The 22,206-nt window shown below is 41.9% G+C and overlaps 1 protein-coding gene across 2 annotated transcripts in view; it reads left to right on the forward strand.

The window, feature by feature from the left end:
- The window catches only part of igsf3 (immunoglobulin superfamily, member 3), a 79,417-nt gene that overhangs the window by 14,690 nt on the left and 42,521 nt on the right, over window positions 1-22,206 (forward strand). For both annotated transcript variants that reach the window (XM_082508684.1, XM_082508685.1), the window contains exon 3: window positions 3,397-3,777. In XM_082508684.1, the coding sequence (XP_082364810.1) occupies window positions 3,397-3,777 (381 nt within the window). The remainder of the gene's footprint in view (window positions 1-3,396; window positions 3,778-22,206) is intronic.

Genomic DNA, 22,206 nt, shown 5'->3' on the forward strand with positions numbered 1-22,206 from the left:
TGTGTGTGTGTGTGTGTGTGTGTGTGTGTGTGTGTGTGTGTGTGTGTGTGTGTGTGTGTGCGCGCGCACGCGCGCGCATTTGCAATCATTTGCTCCCATTTGCTATATCCTCCAACCGATCAACAGGAAGGTCAGCTTGCTTGTGGTCATTCTTCATCACCTGATGTGGGACACATGTTTTTGCTTGCACCAAAGTTGTGTGGGAAGCAATGGGCCAGCTATGATGAGGTATGAGATACAGGAAAGGAATACCAGAGAAGGAAAAAGGTAGCAAAGCAGGACATCTGCGGTATGCAGAGATGGAGACGAGCGTTAATAATAGAATATCTGAGGCCTTGTTGAACAAATATGGACACTTGGAGATCAAGGCAGCGCAGCCAGAGGTGAAAAAGTTGGGAGATGGGGGGGGGGGGCTCAGGATTACTGTGGAAGGGTGGTGGAATAGAGCGATCAGTTGAAGGTCTGCAGGGTTTGGTTTGTCATTGTCATCCTTTCTAAACAGCCTGCAGAGCGATGGACACTTTGAAGTTTCACAGAGCTGCTTAAATCCTGCTTGAAAAGATGCAGAGAAGCGTGAGGCACAGAAAAGAGACAGGAATATCCAGAGAAAGAGAGACTGCAGGGGCAGGACGAAGGGGAGGATTGATGATTGGTGAAACATGGAGGAAGGGAGTGAGAGTAATCAGAAATGAGGAGAAGCTTGTTTCATGAGGATGACAGGAGACAAGTGAAGGAAAGCTCTTAGTGCACCAACACAGTATGAGTCGTATGGTTTGTTTTTTTTGGGGGTTTTTTCCTCCTTCTTTTTCTGGATGTATGAGTAATATGTTTCCAGCAGTTCTAGGTGAGAAGCTGCAGCGTGAGGAGCACTAATGCAGCAGTACAGACTTGGATTTGGGTAGACTGGGTGCCGCCAGATTAGCACACTGACATCACAGCAAAGAAACACTGGGGGAACCAAGGTCTGAGTCATTACTGATGGCTCCTGCTCTTACATACTACATTCCATGCTGTGGTCAGATAGATTTTGCCAGCACATTTCATTGTAGACGTTCTGTCTTGAGTGCTTAATGCTTTCTCTCTGTAGAAACATTTTTTTATATCAAGTAAAAGTCAGTTGCCAAATTTTTAACAGGTTATGATTCATTGCAGTGTGGTACAGCAGTATGTGCAGGTCCAAAAAGATGTGCAAAGCTGGCAGATAAGCAGAAAAAAGCTGACGGCACAGATTGCATACAAATTGGATAAACAAGTATGCAAGTTTATTAACGAAAATATAATAAATAATAAATGAAAACATGTTGAATTCCCTCTCTGACTGGTGTGCGCGGTTTATTAATCCATTTCTGTGGATCCTCTTCTAATTATTTTTCCTCTACCACATGACCCCCAGGGGGGCTCCACAGAAATCTGGGGATAAATATTTTGCTTAGTGACTTTTTGTTTTTTTGAATTCCTTTCCATTTCCATGTTCAAACAAAATATGACTTTCCTAAATGGGTTGTGTGTTATTGATTGAATGTGTAAATAAAGCATTGTCGATGCGTTATGAAAAATGACTCAAGACCGCATTCGAAATGTCAATATGCTTATGACCCCCACACACACTGCTTACGAGTGCAGCATTATTAAGAGTGGAATTGGAACACTACTTTGTCATTTCAAGTCTTGTATAGTATTTCTATAATATTCGCACAGGAACGTAGCAAGGCTTGGTGACCTTACCGGAAGCTACAATGAGATTCCGAACTTTTATCTTGTTTCTATAGTAACACAATAATATCACAACATAATTGTGCTGTTTGAACAATTTAACTTGAGTTTTTTTGCGTTTTGTTTTTCATTTCTCTTTGAAGAAAAGGTCAACCTATCTACAGTGGCTGCTTTCATAATTATGAGGGCGTACAATTTTGAAATCCTTGCCTTGAGGAATGATTATTTTAATCAGTTTTCACTTCAGTCTAACTGATTTCATAGAGTACTAAGGTGAGGGACTCACAATAATAGATTTGTAAAACTTGTTCATTTGTGGAAGGTGTTCAGGAATCTCAGGAAGCAAGGAAAACAAAACGACACACGAGCCCCTCATCTAGATAACGATGCTTGCTCCGACTCTATTGGAAGTATTCTCCTACAGCAAAATCATCGTAACTTTTCCTCCCGTTCATCTACGTTTTGCGGCCTCTGCGAGCACGATTTGCAAAAGGGCCTTTGTTTTTCTACAAGATTGACCTTGGACAGGCAAACATGGGTGTTAATGGACCTGCGCTCACAGTGAATGAAAGGACGGGTGTAGTGCAAGTGTGAGAGAAAGTTACTATGGTAAGAGTGAGGATGTTAAAGTTAAAAAGCTGTTCTAGTGAATTATTAATGCTGAGCATTGTGCCTACAGACACAGCCTCTTACAGACTTTCTTTCTTATATGCACACACACGCACCCACACACGAAAACACAGCTGCAATCCCCAGTTGCTTGTGCAGACAGGAAACAGCGTACTTGTCACTTTGTCTGGATTTGGGGGTATGTGTAAATGCTCTGTTGTCTCTGGCCCCAATGAGAGGGATGTTTGTAGTTGTTCCCTGAATGGCGAATGTTCTCTCTCTGTGTGTGTGTGTGTGTGTGTGTGTGTGTGTGTGTGTGTGTGTGTGTGTGTGTGTGTGTGTGCGTGTGGGTGTATAAGGAGTTAAGGCAAACTTCACATATGCTGAACGCCTAAATATAGGCTACAAAGAGTGATAATAATCGGTCTTGACAAGGGCTTGGTTTGCTCGCAGTTTGTTGCAGTCCCCTGTGATGGTTTAGTTCACTAATTATTTTTGTTTATAATGAGAGCAGTGTGTAGCCAGGAGGGAGATGTTTTAAAGCTACCTTCTTAGCAAATGACAGGCTAGTAGAATAGCCAACAATGTTGGTACCGGATAAATCTAAATTTCAACCCCAGCTGTAGTCTGTACAGCTTGACACGCATTTTACCAGCTCATGCTGACCTCCGTCCTGACTCCCAGATGGCTGCTTCTCACCACAGTGTAGTACAGCTGCGGTGGTGTCCTTGTGGGGAAGGGTTAACATGCGAGTGTGTGTGATTGCCGTGAGCGTGATTAGATTATAGCTGTGAGCTACTGTGATTTTTCTTTTTCGTTTTTCTAAGTGGTTACTGGTGTTCAGAACTCGTTCAGGTGAGTCTGTGTGCACACCTCGACCTTGGTAAGCACACCCGTGAATGCTTAGTTGCACATGTCACACTGTTTCTGTATTCCTGGGAGATGTGGGGGGCATAAACTCTGTTAATGCTAAATATTTAAAGTGCAGTTTTGTAACCTATGCTCTCTCTTTCCTCTCTCCCTGCCTTCACCCTGTCCATTCCTCCCTTGCTCCCACTACCTCTCCATCTCTAGCCGGTGTCGCTGTGGCTCAGCGAGTGGTAACGGTGCAGAGTGGGCCGCTCGTACGGACTGAAGGCTCACACGTGACCATCTGGTGCAACGTGACGGGCTACAAAGAGGGGACGGAGCAGAACTTCGAGTGGTCCATGTACCTCCCTTCAGTACCAGACCGGGAGATTCGCATTGTGAGCACAGCTACGAAAAACTATGCCTATGCCGTATATTCCCAGAGGGTGACTAGTGGGGAGATCTTTGTGGAGAAGCTGAGTAGTGACTCAGCTGTGCTGCACATCACCAAAGTACAGGCCAAGGACCAAGGTCTGTTTGAGTGTTACACACCCAATACAGACGGGCGGTACCTGGGATCCTACAGTGCACGCACCAACCTCACTGGTGAGTCTCTAAGAGCACACGTGTACACACAGAAACAAGCTTATGCACACACACACACGCACTCAAACCACATCTCGGTACCACAGGTACTAAAACTGTGTGTAGCTGAGCATGAGCATGCAGCTAATGTGACATCTGTGATACGCATACAGAAACATAATTGGAAGATTTTATACTGAATTAGCATTCAGCTTAGGGAGAGGAGGTTTGCTTTGCACCTTTCAAACAGAGGTTCATTAGCACTAATCTAACCTTTGCAGCAGTGCAGTTTATGTGCCACTTCACAGATATACAGTACTGTGCAGAAGTCTCGAGTCACCCCTCATTTCTTAATATTTTGCTAGGATGGGAACTACGTGCAGCGATTTGAAACATGTACACATAACATCTTGAAAGTCAGCATTTGGTATGAACTTTATTCTTCAACACAGCCTTTCTTCTAATTTCTTTAAATAATCTTCAACAATAGTTCTCAAGGCATTCTTGAGACATTCAAAGCTCTTCTTTGGCTGCCTTCTGTTTCCATTTCCTGTCAAGATGATCTCGAACTGCTTCAGTAATGTAGTGCTCTAGGGAGGCTAGCCCATCGATGAACATGATGGATGATTTCCTCCTTTGTGTTAGGTGCCTTTTTAATGCTTGAATGATTCATAGGTCAGTTTTTAGTGGCTTAACAAACAAAAAAAAAGCATTCCTGTGAAAAAGATCGGGTACAAGAACTGGATGGAAAATTGGTGAAAAGGCTGGAGAACTTTTGCTCGAGAGCACTAAAAAAAATACAAGAAAGTGTTATATCTTGGGACCCAAATATAAAGACATGTGGAGTGGCTTAAGACTTTTTCACATTACTGTATATTCTACTGCTTTCTGCTAGCAGAAATTTGAAAACTTTAATTTATTAAATCAAATTAGCTAAAAAAAAAAGCAACAAAAAAACATCCATTTTGGCGTAATGATATAACAGTTTGATCAGTGACTGTTAGGATAATTATAATTGTAAAAAAAAAAGCACCTGCGCACACTGAAACATGCATTGAAAGACTTTCCCCTCCACTACATTGTCATGTATTTCCCACCTGTTTTGAACGGGGGGAAAACCAAGACGCATCCACACAGGTATTCCCACACCACCCATTTATCTATTGCCGTGGGCTCTTTCAGTGTACTGGCAGAATGTGAGACTGTAGCAGTCAGTAGTTTCCCCTCTCCCGCTCCTTATTTTCCGGAGTCATACACACATCTACCCAAAAGGCAGTACTGAAGACACAGCTGTCACTCCATTCCCCCCATAACTTCATGCCTTTATTTCTCTCACGACTGACCTTCCTTTTAAGGTCAAAGCAGATTCCGATGGGATGAAAGCACAGTATCACTGCGAGCTGAGAAATGCAAATATTTGCATACTTTTTGAGTCACCATTGCAAAGACATTGTTTGCCTAGAAGATCAATGGTTAGTTTAGCTTTCTTTTTCACCAAATAAGTTATTATTAGGACTTCAGTGGTTTGTATTTTCTAGCATGAGCAGTATGATCTGAATGTGGGGCAGGGCTCAGTTGCAGGGCACTGTGAAACAGCAGTGCTGATAGCACATAGTATTTATAGATCAGTGTGTGAGAGAGAGCTAGAGAGAGTATGTGAGCGGAGGTGTTGAGGGACTGTTATCTGAGCCTCTTTCTGTGTCTCTAACCTCTTAACCCAGTTTCTAGGGTCAGGGGTACGCAGCAGGGTCTCCATTTCTTCCCCTTTCCTCTACTGTGCTTTTGAGTCCCTGTGTATTCCCCTGGCAGCTGTTTGCCTCCCTGGACCACTGTGAGCAAACAATACCTTGTTCTCCCTCCTCTCACCCTCCTATTTCTCTTCTATAGCACATTCGTCTGGCTTTCATACTGTCACGTGTCTGTTTCTATTAATCATCAACCCCGGCCCCTTTCTCTAATTTGATCTCCCTCTGATGTATTTAAAAAAACCTTTGCTGATGGTGCCTTTGAGGAATTGTGTTTCAAGGGTAGTGTCAAAGGATGATCGTAAGCAGGGAGTATTATGAAAGACATATAGGCATGTAGGAAGTGAGATAGAAAGGGAGACAGAAGGGATATGTCTGTGTGAGTGTCTGGCAGTGGGGTGGCTGGGTTAATTGTAGGGGAAGAAGGCTGCACAGTAATCTGTGCCCTGAGTACTACTGTATTAAGTCTTACTCAAGGTGATATGTTTCATCCACTGTCATCTTTCTGTACAAAGAGCAGGGAAGGGTTTTAATGTGGAACTTAACACTTGCTGCCTAAAGGGAAGTAGTTTCAGCCATGAACCTGCACATTATTCAGCACGATACTGTGACCTTTTGTTTAACATCCTGTATTGTCTATCAGATGGATACAACAACTGTGTGTTATTGACTACCTGAAATGGGATACCTGCTTCTCTTTTTATCTGAAAGGGGTTGTTTCTTTTTTTTTAGGGAGGGGGTAGATAGAAAGTTTGACTTTTTTTTTATCCTCCATGAAGGTAAAGCCATTAATCAGCTGAAAAGGTTTCTCTGCTTGGTCCCAAAAGACCAATATTTCACCTGTGCAAATGATAATTAGCCACCACTGCACACATTCTGGATTATATCCACTAAATTATGGAATGGCTCCAAACCACGGGAAGATCCTTAGTATGTAGGAGAAAAGGTTAGATTTGACATTTTATTATTTTCCTCTGTGCATTTGGATTGGGAAAGCAGCTTGACTTTGACAGCACAATGTTCTTTCACACCTTTGTTATTTAGAAGTCAGATTCATTTTGCTCTTTTGCGAAAAATGGTACCAGCACAACCGCATCATGGCCCTTTGGAGGAGGTGCTCTCAGTCTGGTTCCAGTTGAGCTCCAAAAGGGTTCACTTACATCATCTCGATCTAACCCAGCTCGGGCGTACATTACATATTTGAAGTAACTGCTGCATCCTTGAACATAAAGCAATCTGACTGTTGGAAAAGTTCTATAGATGTACACAAACTGTAGCATAAAATAAATGTAGATTTTCTGTTTATCCACTAATCAAAAACAGTCTTCCTGTATTTACTTTTGTTGCTTATTTCTGAGACACTTCAGGCCAGTAAGCAGACCGAGTGTACTTCTGTGGGACATTTGTTCACTTGGATTTGTCTTAGTGTGAAAGGATACGAAACCAAGAGGTTAAAGTGTGAAAACACCCTAAAAATATTTTCTTGCCTTTGTTAAACACACAAGCAGAAGTGGATTGTGATCTTGTTTTACATTTGGTTATTTAATGAATTGGTGGTACACTCATCGCAGCTACCCAACTGTGTTAAAATTGTCGATTTTTTTTTGTTGCAGGGTTGAAAATGTGTGTGGGATGTTTTAGAATTCTGTTAGTGAAATCAAATTTAGTAGTTTCCTATTATGATTCGAGTATTTGCTCTTTTGTGTCACCAATATGAATTTACTAGAGTCATGGTTGAAACATCATCTGTCTTTCTATTCAAGCATGTTGCTTATGATTTTAACTCCTTTAAAAAAACAAAAACAATCTACCATGCTTCTCTGTTTTTACCTTAGTCTGTCTTAGCCTGAGTGTTAAACTTAAGTACATCTAAACACTTAAGGGTTTATTACAGAAGCCTAATCACAGCTGTCTGCATGCACTTCACAGTTGCTGCAGGTTCTCCCACATCTGTGATGAGGTAAACGATTTAGTTTCTCTCATCAGTTAAACAGAAGCGCTGCTCACGTTGTTATATGTTGAATGCTCGCCTGCTGCTTTAAACCTTCAGCTTTCACTGGGCAGCTCTGATGGGAAGTCTGGACAGCAGCAGATGTAAAGCTCCACATGACTGTTTGACAGAGCAATAATTATGATTCACACCGCTTTACTAGATTAGCAAACTGGGTTGAGTGAACCACAATTTGCTATGGTCATCACAATAGAGGGTATATGTCGCATAAATGCATAACCATTTTTCCCTTTTTCCTGTTTTTTAATCATGTGCTTTTACTGTAATAATTGTTGTTGTTGTTGTTGTTGTTTATGCATGCTCCACTGTCATTGTCAAATATTACATAAGGCGTGCATTTAACCTGAGTGATGTGAAGCTTTTTAAAGTCAAAGATCACCTGGCATTTCCCTTTGTACACCTCCGTTCTCTTAAGTTGGAGGCTGACTAAGCTCAGTCTGTTTTACTTGGGTGTATGCTCTTGTGTGTGATTTTTCTTTCTTTCTATGTGTGTGTGCTTGTGCCTGTTTGACTTCCTCCTACACATCAGATTGCAGAAGAAAAGGACAACAGCCTGACATGGCCGTCACGGTTGTCCTTATCCTACGCACCAGCCTGTGTGCGAGCTTGTCCAACAACTAGCAGAACAACAAGCCCTCGCTGAGACATGCTGCTCTCCATATACCCTCACTGCCATAGAACACACAGGAGTCATTGTGCTGGCACATATACAGATTCTAGCCTCCATGTTTGGCAGAAGCCAGGACTGTAGTAACAGAGTAAAAAAGATGGGTAATCAAAGCCATGGTAAGTTCATGAACAAATGGCTTTCTGTTATTCGCCTTCTCTAAATGAGCGAAAAGAAGAACATGTCCATCTTGAGATGTGTGACATCAGAAAAAAATACATTTGGCAGCAAGCAGTTTTGAGGAAGTAAAAGTTTCAATATATGGTGTGTTGTTTTTTTTTTGTTTTTTTTGTTAAAGAAAAATAAAATAAAATAAGAAAAAAAAAGGCAGACATAAGGAAATTGGAAAAGAGGGGAATAGGGACAGAAGGAGGCAGTATTGGAAATAGGTAGTGGAGCGATGCTGAAAAGAGTGTGTGACCAATAAATGATGAGCTCTTCGTCTCACTCCGATGTGATTGGTTACGCCTCCTAGAGGCATTACCCACAATACAACTGGTGCTATAGGGGTGCGTTTTTAAATAGTCTCTGCCTGATGTGACTCCCGAGGTTAATGCAGTTACCAACCGCCATGCAACTCCTAAATGCAATTAGCCAGCACAAATTGAGGCGTCTGAGAAGGAAAGAGGAAAAAGTAAAAGACTAGAGCTGAGACCTTGGAGATTCCCATTATTCAAATACCGTTGGGCAAAAAAACCCAAAAACAAATTCATAACAAACCACAGCAAAATACCCAATTTTTCCAGAGTTTTTATTTTGGTTATTTTTATGGCTCATATTTCATTTATTTAATTTCCTTATTTTTTTCTGCTGTGTATTCTCTTACCCAGCTCATATTCTGTTCTCAGGCATAAAAATGAACATTATTAAAAAACAAATAACCAGTATTTGAAAGCAAAATGAATCACTTTATAAGTTAAACCATGACTGAACAAATATTTAAAAAAAAGACTGCCAACATTGCATCTGTGTAAGTGAGTCCATAGGATGCTGAACACTTGTATTTCCTTTTCTATCTTTGTGCGTATGTTGCAGGCTCATTTTTTATTTTCCCAGCTTAAAGATACCGGTGTGTGTTTTGATGTTTTTCCTACATTGTTGAGTTTCCTTCGAGGCTATTTTAGCGTGGTGCAAAGCACAGGTGAATGTCTGTTATCATTACAAGTCTGTTAGCCTGTTTCTATTAATCATAATTCCCCGTACACCGACCAGCCACAATAAACAGCTGATCTGTCACAGTATGGACTTCAAGACACTTCTGAAGGCGCCCTGTGATATCAAATACCAAGGCAGTAGCAGCAGATGGTCTCCTTCAGATGCATGTCTGCCATTGTGCACATTCTAGGAGTGGACGGGGTCACCACGGGTACTCTGATCAGTCTTGCGCTCATTAACTGTCACTTCCAGCAGTCTGCAGTCTTCTGCATGCTTTGCAATCTTTTTCTCTCACAGCCACATTTTGCTTTTAGCAGTTTGTGATGTTGTAGCTCTTCTTCTGACCTGCTCTTTGGAGATGTTTTGACCTACGTTTCCAGCTATAACCATTTGTCCCTTTAATGTCCTTTACAATTCCTCTTTAAATATGATTAACTTTGCTTCCTGATGTTTCCCAATGACAAGTACCATTCTATTAGAACTAATAGTTAGTGAGCAGTGATCCAGGTACAGTCCAGATAATGAATTTATGCAATTATTGGTTTGCAGATTAAACCAATCTGCAAAAAAACATGTTCTGTCCATTGCAGTGCTTATAGGGTCTGAAGGGGAGCACTTCTTCCCCTTTGTTGACCCAGTAATAAAAAAAAATGTGCTTATGTAGTGAAGTGATGTCCAACAAAGGTCATAATGTGTAGGGAAAGGGGAAAAGAGGAGTGTGGATTTTTCGAAGCATTGCTGAGACTGTGCACTGCTAAAAACATACGTTCCCAATGAGAGTGGCGGGATCATGCCTCTGCTGATCTCAGCACTGTGCACGTGTCTGATTTGTGCGTTTCCCCTGCCTTTCTGTTCGCAGAGGATTCAATGCTGCCAAGCTGCACTCCTCTGCTTCACTTAATGGGATAGACAGAACAAGAAAATGTCATCTCACTATCTTTCGTACAAAGACACCCCCCCTCCCCTGTTTTCCTGTTCTCTATGCTGTCTCCCCATCTGAATCCCGCTCACTCCATCAATCTACAGAGTCAATTCCTACTCCAGACTTCAGCCCCCCCAGCCCATGTTTGTCATGCAGGTATATGGTTTTGTCAATACAGCTGTTCACTGAGCTTTATCACAGGAGAAAGCTGTAAGGGTGATTGAAGCGCAAGATTGTGGAGGAAATCTGTGATTGAATAAAGGCTGATGAGGAAAAATAGGATGAAAAATATGAAGGGAGGAATTTCTTTTTCTTTTCTTTTTTTAAGGGAAGAAGGGAAGATGAAGCCCTGTGTCGAAAATAAAAAAGAGTAAAATGTTTGCCTGTTTGGGGGAAAGGGGCGAGTAGGGGAGAGAAAGAGCAGATGAATAGACAGGGGAAGCTGTATCTCTGTGTCTCTTGGTATTGATCGGGAGCACAGGCCTGAATGTGACTGGAGCTTTTTATCTCTTTTGTCTCTCCTTGCAGTGACACCTAAATTTCTTTCCTTCCCCTCAGATTTGCCTTAACAGCCTTCTGTTTCTTTTTATAATTAGATTTCCTTTCCTTCCATTTGTGCACGCCTCTTGCACTTACACAGATCTTCTGGTCTTTGTGTGAGTCAACCAACACAGTGAAGGCATTCCTTTTGTGACCTTCAAATGGCTTTTTTTGGCGGGTTAAATTTGGTTTTCAGGCTAGTGCAAAGGTTGTCAAAGATTTGGCTAAAAAGTTAAAAGGAAAGGAGCTAGGCAATGCATTATGACTAAGTGTGTTCAGAAACAGAGAAACGTGTGTATGTGTGCGTATGCATGCACAAACTGGCTCTAAGCTGCCGACCAGGCAGGACTCCAGATGGAAAGAGATTTTATCACTGTGGCTGGCTTGCAATTTCTTGCACATCTCATCCACTTTAGCGGACGGGGTTTCCTGCTCGATAACATTACTGCCACTCTTACCCACCATACGCAGACACATTTATGCATGCACACTGGAAACGCAAACACAGCCACAGTCACACAATGTAGTGAGCTGTCAGTCAGGACAGATGTCGCACCCATAATTGAGTCTGAGAGGGATGATGCTGTAGTGCTCCCATTGGAGCACACTGAACATCAGTGAAGAGGGCTTTAACAACCCGGTGGATCATCGTGTTAGACAATACAACCACTGAATAGAACATGTAGCACTGAGTATAATAGTGCTGCATAGGATACCTTGATTCTCTGTAGTCATGTAGGACAAGTCGGACTTTATTGTATGTACATGTGCAAACTGTGTAGTGGGTAGATAAAAATGATTCCGAAATTATATTTTCCTACCAATCTATGGCTCTTTAAAACTGGCAGTTAAGCAACTACATTTTAAATTTATCTTCAGACCTTTCCCAAAACAGTCAAGATCACATATGTCTTTCTGACACTAGGTACCGCTCTAAGATGCCTCTTAGGTCCTGCCAACTGTCTGACACTCGAGTGACTTTGAAACACTGAATAGACGCGTTCAGTTAGAAAGCAGTTTGGATATCGGACAAATTAATTGTGTACATTGCCAAAGTCACAGAAGACCAAACTAATGAGGTTGCCGATACTAACAGTTCCAACATTTTAGACTCAAATGCAAGCGGATCAAACACTGGAACCTGACTTCCATAACATTATTTTTAAAGAAGGGATCTAAAATTGGTACGGTCTAAGTAAACAGGATAACGACCCTGACTCAAAATAGTGTTAAACAAACGAATAAGAAGAGAATAGTTGTTTAAAAAATACAATCATGTTTTCTGTACACAGTTTAAAACAGCAATTTTATATTGGGAACATTATGATAGCTGGGCTCAGTTCACACCACTCTACCCTATTACAGTGAGTAAGATTTGGACCAAATCAGGTCCTGGATCTTGTAAGGGACTTGCTGTACCTGTGAAAACTACTAAGGTGCAAGATGGGCCAGCTATTGCTGTTACAAAGCTGAAAACCATCATTGCCTACAGACACATTTTGAGACATTCACTGCCTTGCAGATTTTGACTGTAACACTTACAAAAATATTAACGATGTCAGTGGTGCTCTGCATTTAGCTCATTGCCCTACACCACTGAGTTTGGCAGATGAGAAAGGATTTCGTGTGTCAACAAATTAGAAAACTATAAAATGCATGTTTGTATGCACACAAATGCATGTGCACGTGGATGCACATGCATTTGTGTGTATTAATGTTTATGTAATGGGCTCAAGATACTCCACCGTTCCTCTGGTTGATTTGATTAGCTTAGCTAAGCGCTAACCCTCAGGGGCCTGCTGCCTCCTCTGCGAGATTAACGGAGCACAGCCACCGTTTGAATATGAATTCATCATAAATATGGATGTGAATGAATTTGCTAATGAGTGGTTGTATTCACGTTGTTAAAATGTGTTGGTAAAGAGTGGAACTTCTAGTGTAATATCCTCGAGCAGTCACACGGTTCTGAGTGCGTTCCAGGATGCTTCTGCTCCATTGTTTAAAGTTGGCGGTTGGTTGGAAGCCTCATTTAAAAAAAAAAAAAAGGGGGGAGGGACTTTCTCACTTCAGTAACCCCTTGGATGCACACCACCATCCAAATGTATTTACACATTATTTTATGTACAAGAGCATACACAAATACTGGCATTTACGGCCTGCCATGTGGCAGGGCATGACACTTGCACAACTGTAAAAGACATAACGTGTCCTGTGTGTGCAATGGCAGAATAGTTGCATTGTTGAGTTACTCTTTACTCCACCCATATAAATTTTTCGTGCTCTGCCAACTAATCTTTGGCAACGATCTTACCATTTGTGCAGCACAACTGGCTGTAGTAGCAAGCACAGAAGCTACACTTCACGGGACTGGGCCTCCATGCTGATGGCTCATACATAGCATCAAGCATGTGGAAGAAAGACCACGCAGGATAAGAAGCTGTAGATTATGTTAAGTATCAACTTAATCAAAAGGCTCTAACAATGTTATCTGCACAGAGCAAGTTGACAGGGATGTTGCACTACTTTAAGTTTTCATGGGTAACCTTGTTGTTTATAGTTCTGTATACTCTTAGCTGTCCTTATTGACAGGCATATGCAAAGGACTGTTAAAGGAGATGGAGACTAAATGGATACCGGTTTAAAGATTAGCATCACACCCACCTCATTAGCATACTAATCACGGCCTCGTTATTTGCAATGGGAAACAGAGATTTAGTTAAAATGTCTGATGTAGTGGATTTGAGTGTAGGATGAATGCCACGGGCTATTTTTTTAAGTGCTGGTGTAGAAGTGAAAAATGAAAGTAGAGAAGCCCGGGAGGCTTAACTCAATTTAGTGAAGCAGCACCGAGGCAAGCAAGCTCATTGCCTTCAAATTCCAACTCGGGGACAAAACACTATCTTAAATCTGCTGTACAGATTCTAACAATGTGTACACACACACACACACTTGCAAGTATCTAAAAGCTTTTGTAAGTACGGACTGACGCTTCACACATGAGCAGACAGGGGCAGTCGGTTTCTTCCTCTCAGTTGACCTCAGAGCAGACGACAAACATATGCTGCCACCTGTGCCCCGGTGCCTGGGTGGCCACCTTGGGATGTGTGCAGAAAGAAGTGGGTGTGAGCGTGTGGGTGTGTTGCATGTGGGTGAGAGAGAGTGAGAGGAGCAGGGCTGGCACATGCCTAATTTCCCTCAGTGCTGGCAGCTCATACAGACAGTTGCTCCCTCATCTGCTGCCCTGCTGGATGGTTGCCTAGTGATTGAGCACTGCCCACCTCCCTTTGTCACCCATCTCCTTCAGTGATACCATTTCTGAAATGGTAACAGAGCACGTGTACAGTTGCTAAGACTTTTCACCACTAATAGACCCTGACTCTGTCTCTAGCTTGATTCAATGTGGTGATACAGGAGCCACGAAGGAGGAGCCAAGCAAAGGCTCTAGATGACTATTCCTGGACTTGTATGCCAGTATATGCTTTTTAAGCGAGAGGGAGTATGGAACTGGCCAAAAAACAAGGCTTTGTAGTCTGATTAAAAAGCACTGATATCTCTTGCAAGGCTTATACATGCACATACACACACTAGAAAACAGAAATGGTCAGATGGCTGGGGCTATAACTGGTTCTATCCTCAGGGAAGTCTTTAATTGGTCACAGTGCTTTACCATCTGGGGCTGGAGTGACGATGAAGGAAAATGGTGGGAGCTCCTGTAAGGCAGGAGTAGAAAATGCAGCTAGTGCAGGACAGGGATGGAGCCTATTAGTTTTAATACGTCCACCTCCAGTAATATTGCAATCATAATATGCTTGATGAAAGCCGCTTGTAGTATGCAAGAGGAAAAGGTGCGTGAATAATTGCGCATGTTGTATTCCTTTGCCCGGGTGCACTCATGTGTGCCTGTAGGTAGACAGAGTATTGCGTGGCAGCATCTGTGTTTGTGTGTAGAAGTGCGCTTAACTCTGGGATGTTATTGGCCGTCAGAGCAAAAGCCTGCACATGTGCTAACAACCTTCAGGACAGTAGCAACGGATAAAAACTAACAAACCCTCACTGGGGTGGTGTCTGTTTATATTTCTCGTTTTCTGGGTGCAGAGTGTTTGCTGTAATTCATGTTATTTGAATACATGGCCAGATGGAAGATATTAAAGGAAGCGTATGACAGATGGAAAGACATATAAAGTTGGTCTTTAGCTGATGAAGAAGAGAAACATGGAGAAAGCAGGGGGGGGGAAGAGGAGGTTGATACCGAATCGGGAAGGGTGGGGTAGAAGGAATATTTCATGTGTTTAGGCATGATGAGTAAATCTTTGATGCTCTAAAGGATTTCAGTCAACGATAGCTTTGCACACAGCTCTTCTCAAACGCTCTTAGGAAGATTTGTCTTTCATACTCCCACCTCTCTTCAGACTACCCCTCCTCTCACGCTTTGCCTTTTAATCTCTTGCTTACTCTCCATCTTCCATACTCACTCACTCACTCAGGCTCATTTCCTGGCTGGTCCTCAGTAAGAGGTAGTGTCATATTTTGTGCGTATGTATGCGCTCGTGTGCCCGTGCGTGTTCCTGTGCATCTTAGTTAGTCTTAAATCCCCCTCTTCTGCCTTTGTGTAAACACCGTTTCATATTTGAAACACCGTGGATCCCTTTCTTATCGCAAAATTCAGCCTTTTAACTCTACGTCACCGTTCTCCCGCCACAATAACAAAGCCCACTCTTTCACTCACTGCCCGTCTTTCTTTTCTTCTCCCACTTTCTTCTTTTGTTATTCCACTCCCTCTATACCCGTGCTGTACAGCTCAAGAAAGTGAACAAATTCACATAAAGCTCATAAAAGCAAACTAGCGAGATACACCGGTGAATTTATACCAGACAAAACTGAAGAAAGAAATTAAATAAATGAGCAGAGAAAGACAATGAACACAGATGATTCCACACAGGAGCCCACATGGTACAATTAAGCAGTTAACATTAATTCATGCTCTGCGGCACGTATAATAATCCCGAGCATGCCTTCTTGGTTCTGAGGAAAAGATCTAAGTGTCTTTGAAAGAGGGTTCACTGTTGGGTTGGGGTGCTTGGATTTTTTTAAGGCCACAGTTTCAGTTCATTAAAAAGATCAAATTGAAGACATTTTTAAAAAAAAAAATCTTTTTACCCCAGGCATAATCACTTGATCATTGCTGGATTGTAAGTTTAACTCCATAATTCTGATTATTATTTATATTGTTATTCATACTTTATATTGTGGTTATATTTCCAGCTCAGTTGAAAATCTTTGAGAAATCTTTTAAATACCGCAGCTTTCACCAGACTACCAGTGCTGTGTTCCTTTCTTAGACAGCGTAAAACATGGATGCAGCTTCCAGCCAGTCAAAAAACCCCAAAAAAACCCAGTCTGTAAGTGTCTTAAACCTGCAGTCTATCTGAAAGCCTTCGGGTGGAAATAGCTGTGGCTGCAAAAAGACTTCCGATGTCTATGGGAAAACAGCTTCCTGACTTGACCTCTGTAAACAATTTCCTGCTGAGTTTATTGGCCTGTTTTCTGATTCTGTTTACTCATTCTTAGGTTATAGCAATGAAAATTGATAACAGATTTTTTTATTCTGGGCATACTGCCTTAAAAAGGTGCCTTATCTGTTATAATATTCATGCGCATATTGGCCAACAATTTAATTGATAAAAACCTACGAGCAAGCAGTTTTACAGCGAAACCCGCTCCTCCACCTCACATCTGGTTTTTCTGTGTACTGCACTGACAGAGGTTTCAGAGTGGGACTTCAGAAACCAGTGGATGATGTTTTTCTTCTACTGTCTGTGGTTCCTGTTACTTTAGAAATTGGAGCTGGGAGGGATGCTGTTTTAGTAGTCGTAGTAGTAAACTGGAGTCTTCCAGCCCTCACAGGCACTAAACTTTTCTGCAGCACATTCACAAATAGAACCTTCTTATTTCTGCCCTTATTTAGACACACACCACAGCAGTGGTATTACACATTACGAGTTCGGCAGTTTTATTGGACAACTGTTTACATTCACTGCTGCCGTCTTCAACTGCAGTGTGAATTTGGACTTTAAGATCAAGATAAAACTTCTGATTTACCACACACGCCTTCACATTGATAACTAGTATGAGCATCATTCGCACAAAGGTAATTAGTGTATCACTGCTATTTCTCAAATGCTATTTCTCAACTTTTATGTACACACATGCTGTTTAACCAACAATATTGCAAGAGGCTCATAGTTAAAAAGTGATCTATTTTAACAAAAGCAGATAACATTTGTTCCATTTTAGCCATAGCTGTTGCATAACCCTCCTCCTGATTTGTCTCTGTTAACATTCATACACTGAATTGCTGCTCTTAACTTTTTCAAGGTGTGTATGTCCTGACACCTCTATTAGTCATGTAATGGAAGCTCAACTCGAGGAGCAATGTGGAGGCAGCAGGTGGGGCAGAGGTGTAGGTAGAGGGTTATTACAAGAAGGGAAGACTACAACTCACAAGCGACCGTGGACGTTTGTACTGCAAATTCTATCAGAACCCCTGTGGTTGTTGCACAGATGGCAGGAGATTCATGCTTTTGGAAAGCAACTCATGGTATGAAGTACTCGATTTTGATATTATTTTTTTCTAAATTTTAATGTTGATAAGCATCATGTCCGTTAGCGCTGTGCATGATTCAGTGACCCATCACCGCTAAGTCACAGCTCTGGAGGAAATGTTTGGGCACACAGAGGGAAATACCTCAGTCACTTATCCCCATCTATGTGTGTCAGAGAGCAGCTGTTCCCTCAGGCTTGACGTTCGGTGTGTTTAGGTGAGTTTGTAAGAGAGAGAGAAAGTGGAGAGTGAGAGAGAGTGTGATGTGCCTGTCCCTTCCACCTTTAGGTATAATGAGCTGAAATAGCTGCAGGGGCTTCGCTCTGTTTCTCCATGTCTGATTTCTTTTTGCACAGTGTCATATGGAGAGGATGCCACTCATTAACTAGTTTAGAATACACAAGAATTTAAAAAAAGAATTGATAATTATGTGATGTAAAAAAAAAATAAAAAAAAAAAGAATAGATTAAAGTGGGATCGAGATGCCTTCCTGTTTTGAAAAAAAAAAGATGAGCTGGAGGAGAAAGTCAACTAAAAAAAGAAGGAAAATAAGTGATAATTAGGTGCTGACAAGCAACTTGTCTAACAAAGGAAACTCACCAGATCGTGTGGTGGAGAGGGCATAAGGGAGTAAGGGTTTATAGTGAAGGTGTTGGTGTGTGGCTAGAATGAAACTTGAGTGAGGAGAAAAATGGGACAGAGCCCAGACATGCATGGCGGAGAGAGAGACAAAGGAATGCTTGAGAGACCCCTTTATTAAACGAAGAGGCCTTTTTCCTTTCGGTCACCGTGACCTTTGTGTTACAGCGTATGGCACACATTGACGCTCAAACACCCACCCAGAGTGATGTTCCAATAGCGGTAGAGCACCGACTCCTCACTGAAAATCTCATAACAGCATCTGTAAGATCTCTCATATCCTCTTACCCCTCTCAGCTCACCCCCCTGATTTCTATTTCATCTCTCTTCACATTTTTAGAAGATTGGATTTGGTGTGATATAATAGCGCAGTGCGGAGGCCTCTTTGATCGGTCAAGATAGTGTGAGATATTCCACTCATAGTCGATAATTTGCTTTTCAAATCAGGCACTAATTTGTTGTCTGCTTTAATAATTTTTCTAAATGAGTTTTTTTACACTACAGGGCTGCAATTTGTCAGCTGTGATAATAAACAATGGTTAATGTATTCATTACAATATATGAATTATATTATTTCTGCACACTCAGCTCAGAACATGCAATGCGTTCATCTGCAGAGGATATAATGATAGTTAACAGAAGTTTGATACATTTCTTTTTAAACAGCACTTTGATGATTCAGAAATTCTGTGCGTGCTTACAATATGAGCCCAGAGATGATGTTGATACACTTATGTGGTTGTAAACACTATGAAAAACATCATGTTTTCTGTTTCATTGAAATTATACTTTATATATTATATTGTATTGGAAAACATATATATATACACATACACACACACACACACACACACACGTTCATTTTATTAAAAAAAACATTTACATGTCTCTGACTTTAGGTTTATCAACTATTTGATTTACAAATGTGGTGTTCAGACTTCCTGAGAACAGGAAAGCTGCACACAGGCAGTAGGACAGTACGCTCTCCACTGAGGAGCTGTAGAAGGCAAGCAGCAACTTCCTCAGGATGTGTGGCTACCGCTGGGCCTTCTTTACCAGGGCGTTAGTGAGATCACTGGAGATGTGGGTGCCCAGGAACCTGAAGGTGAAGACAGATTCCACTTGTTCTCCATATATAAAGAGAGAAGAGTAGACCCGTCTGTGTCTCCTAAAGTCCGTTATGAGTTCTTTTGTTTTAAGGATGTTCCGCTTCAGGTTATTTTCTGAGCCTGATGAGCCCAACCACGGTGGTGTCATTGGCGTGCTTGATGATGACGTTTGTTGGGTGGGTTGGTGTACAGTCATATGTGTACAGGGTGTAAAGTAGAGGGCTGAGAAGGCAACCCTGCTGGGATCCGGTGCTGTGTGACGGCGGGGGCCAAGTCGGACTGATTGAGGCTACGTCCACACTAATGCGTTTTTGTTTGAGAACGCATCATTTTCTCTCCGCTTTGGCCTCCCGTCCACACTGAGAAGGCGTTTTCCTCAAGGAAAAACGAACGCAGAGTATTGGAAACGCTCTTGAAAACGCATATTTCGAAACTGAGCTGTCCTGTCGCAGTGTGGACGCTCAAAAACGCAGACTTTCTAAAACGATGACGCATTTTAGTCATGTGATGCAGTCATGTGACCAATTAAACATAGATAGCGGAGTGCATTATACAGCAGTTGTTTTGATTGCTCTCAATTTTGACAGCCCTAAAAAAAGATTAATATCAGTCTATAAATGCTCCAGATAGCTTTTCTTCAAATTCTTTAATTCTCACTCGCTTTTGTGCATGCGCAGGAATGGAACGTAAGCGTTTTCGGTTGTTTCAATGTGAACGCACAACTCTGTGAAAACGACTGAAAACGCTAGTGTGGACGCGTTTTCAAATCTATCCGGGCTAGTGTGGACGTAGCCTGAGGCCAGTTGGTTAGGAAGTCTGATCCAGGAGCAGCAAAATAGTGGGGGGTCTGAATGTGGTCCAGTTTGGTGGTGATAATGTCTGGGATTATAGTGTTGAACACTGTACATCCTCATGTAGGTCTTCCTGCATCATCAGGCTGTGCTTTAATGACCTGGGTGCTTGGAGGAGTTTGTTTCCTAAGGGGGATGTAGTCAAGGATGAGGAGCAAAGAGAGACGGTCAGATTGTCCTAGATGGGGGAGGGTTGTTACTGTGTAGGCCTGCTTGATGTTGCTCTACACATGGTCCAGTGTCCTGTCTCCCTGGTAGGACACTTAACAGATTTCAAACATACCTTATTAAAGTCCCCAGCAACAATATGGACACCCTCTAGGTGCTCTCTCTGCTGTTTACTGATAATGTCATGATCCTGGGCCATGTTGGCCCAGCATTCTTAGTTTTCGTGTGTTTTGGGTTTTTTTCTTTATTTATGCCTTGGTTTCTAGGTTGTTATGTTAAGGTTAGGGATGGGTATTGTTTAGGTTTTATCCGATACCAGTACCAAACTGGTACTTTTGAAACGGTGCCGGTGCTTAAACTGTGCTCAAACTGGTGCTCAAACCGGTGCTTAAAGAATGGAGAACAAAAAATTGGTCCAAAAACCTCTCATGTTCAGCTGTTTTTGTTTTTTTTGTAAAAAAGATAACAATGTTAGCCTTTTCTGCAGCTATAGGGGATTTATGGCATCACTCTTGGCTGGAAGCAGCGCTTAATCAATGGAAAAAACAAACTTTGTCCAAAAACCTCTCATGTTTAGCTGTTTTCCACTTTTTCTTTGGTCATTTTAGCTTTTTTGGCCAGGATGAAGGGAGTATCTGCCATCAAACAAGAAGAAAGCCGCATGTAACTACAACTGTGTTTGCTAGTTCACCTTACATGCATTAATGTAATAACGCAGTTAGCCTACTCAACGTAAATTACACATGAACAACATTAAGCTACTCGCCCAGAGAAGAACAGCTGTTGCTGCCATCATCATCCGTCATCATTTCTGCTACACTGGCAGGGCTAGGGGCCAGGACTCGCCTCCTCGGGTTTTTTGCGGATGTTGCTAACTCCGGGTCAGATAACAGGCACCACACCCGCAGTAGATATGCACGATGTGAGGTCTCGCAGCAAGCTATCAAATACGACGCATTTCTCGGCTTTTAACAAAATGCTATATGTCGCCAGGTGTTTCATCAGATTTGAGGACTTACCTCCTTTGCACTGCCGGTATCCCGGTACCCATCCCTAGTTAAGATGTTTCTTATTTGATTACCCCCTGTGTACCCCTGTGTGTATTTGTGAGCCCTCGTTTCCCCATGTTTTCCCCAGCCCGTTATGTCCGTGCTCTCTCTCCTCCTGTCTGAACCTCTGTGTACTTCCTGTTTTACTTTGACAGTCTCTCGTCAGTATGCGTCATGTTGTGTTCACTCCTGCCCTGTCTCATTATGATTATCTGTGTCAGCTGTCTCCCCGTGTGCTCCCACTTCCCTCGTTAACCCTCTGTGTATTTATGTCCGCATCTCCCTCAGTTCTGTGTCGCGTTCTCCTTCATTCATGGCTGTGTGTTTCTCTGTGTATTACGTTATAGTTTCCCAGTTTAGTTTGTATGGTTTTGCTCTCCAGCAATAAAGCTGTGAATTTTGAGTTCATTCCTGCCTCCGTGACTTTGTGATTGGGTCCTCATCCAGCCTGCACACAGCCGCAATCATGACAGATAATAAGTTGCATTAGGGTGACGTAAACAGTCAGTACTGCACGTTTCTGTTTCCTTAAACCGAAACTCCCAAAATTTAGTTGAGAAGCCTGTGTGAGCTGCAGATGAGCCTGTCAGTCACAGCTGTCACAGGACACAAATCTTTAAATCTTATTAAGGTAGAAATGATTTCCAAAATCACCAGCAGAACACTTAATAGATGACCCAAATTACTTTTTTCTTTTTTTAAAAAACAATTATTGATTTAGCAGAAAAGTATCACTTTTTTTAATAGGAGACAATTGGGGAAAAGATCAAGCAGCTAGTCATTGCGCTTCCATCTTCAAGACAGGGTAGTAACAGCTTGAGCACATCCCTAATCCCTAATTCTAACCCTTACATATGGAATCCAGTCTCATTAATCCGTATGCCTGAATTTATGTTGATGCTGATGATGCAAAGGAGTTCTGAAAGACTTTAAAACAGATATTTTTTAGAATGACTTTTTTATAAAGGAATTTTGTTGGGTTAGGAAAGTTTG

The sequence above is a fragment of the Aulonocara stuartgranti genome (assembly GCF_965226115.1).
Source record: "Aulonocara stuartgranti genome assembly, chromosome: 16".
Taxonomy (NCBI): Eukaryota; Metazoa; Chordata; class Actinopteri; order Cichliformes; family Cichlidae; genus Aulonocara; species Aulonocara stuartgranti.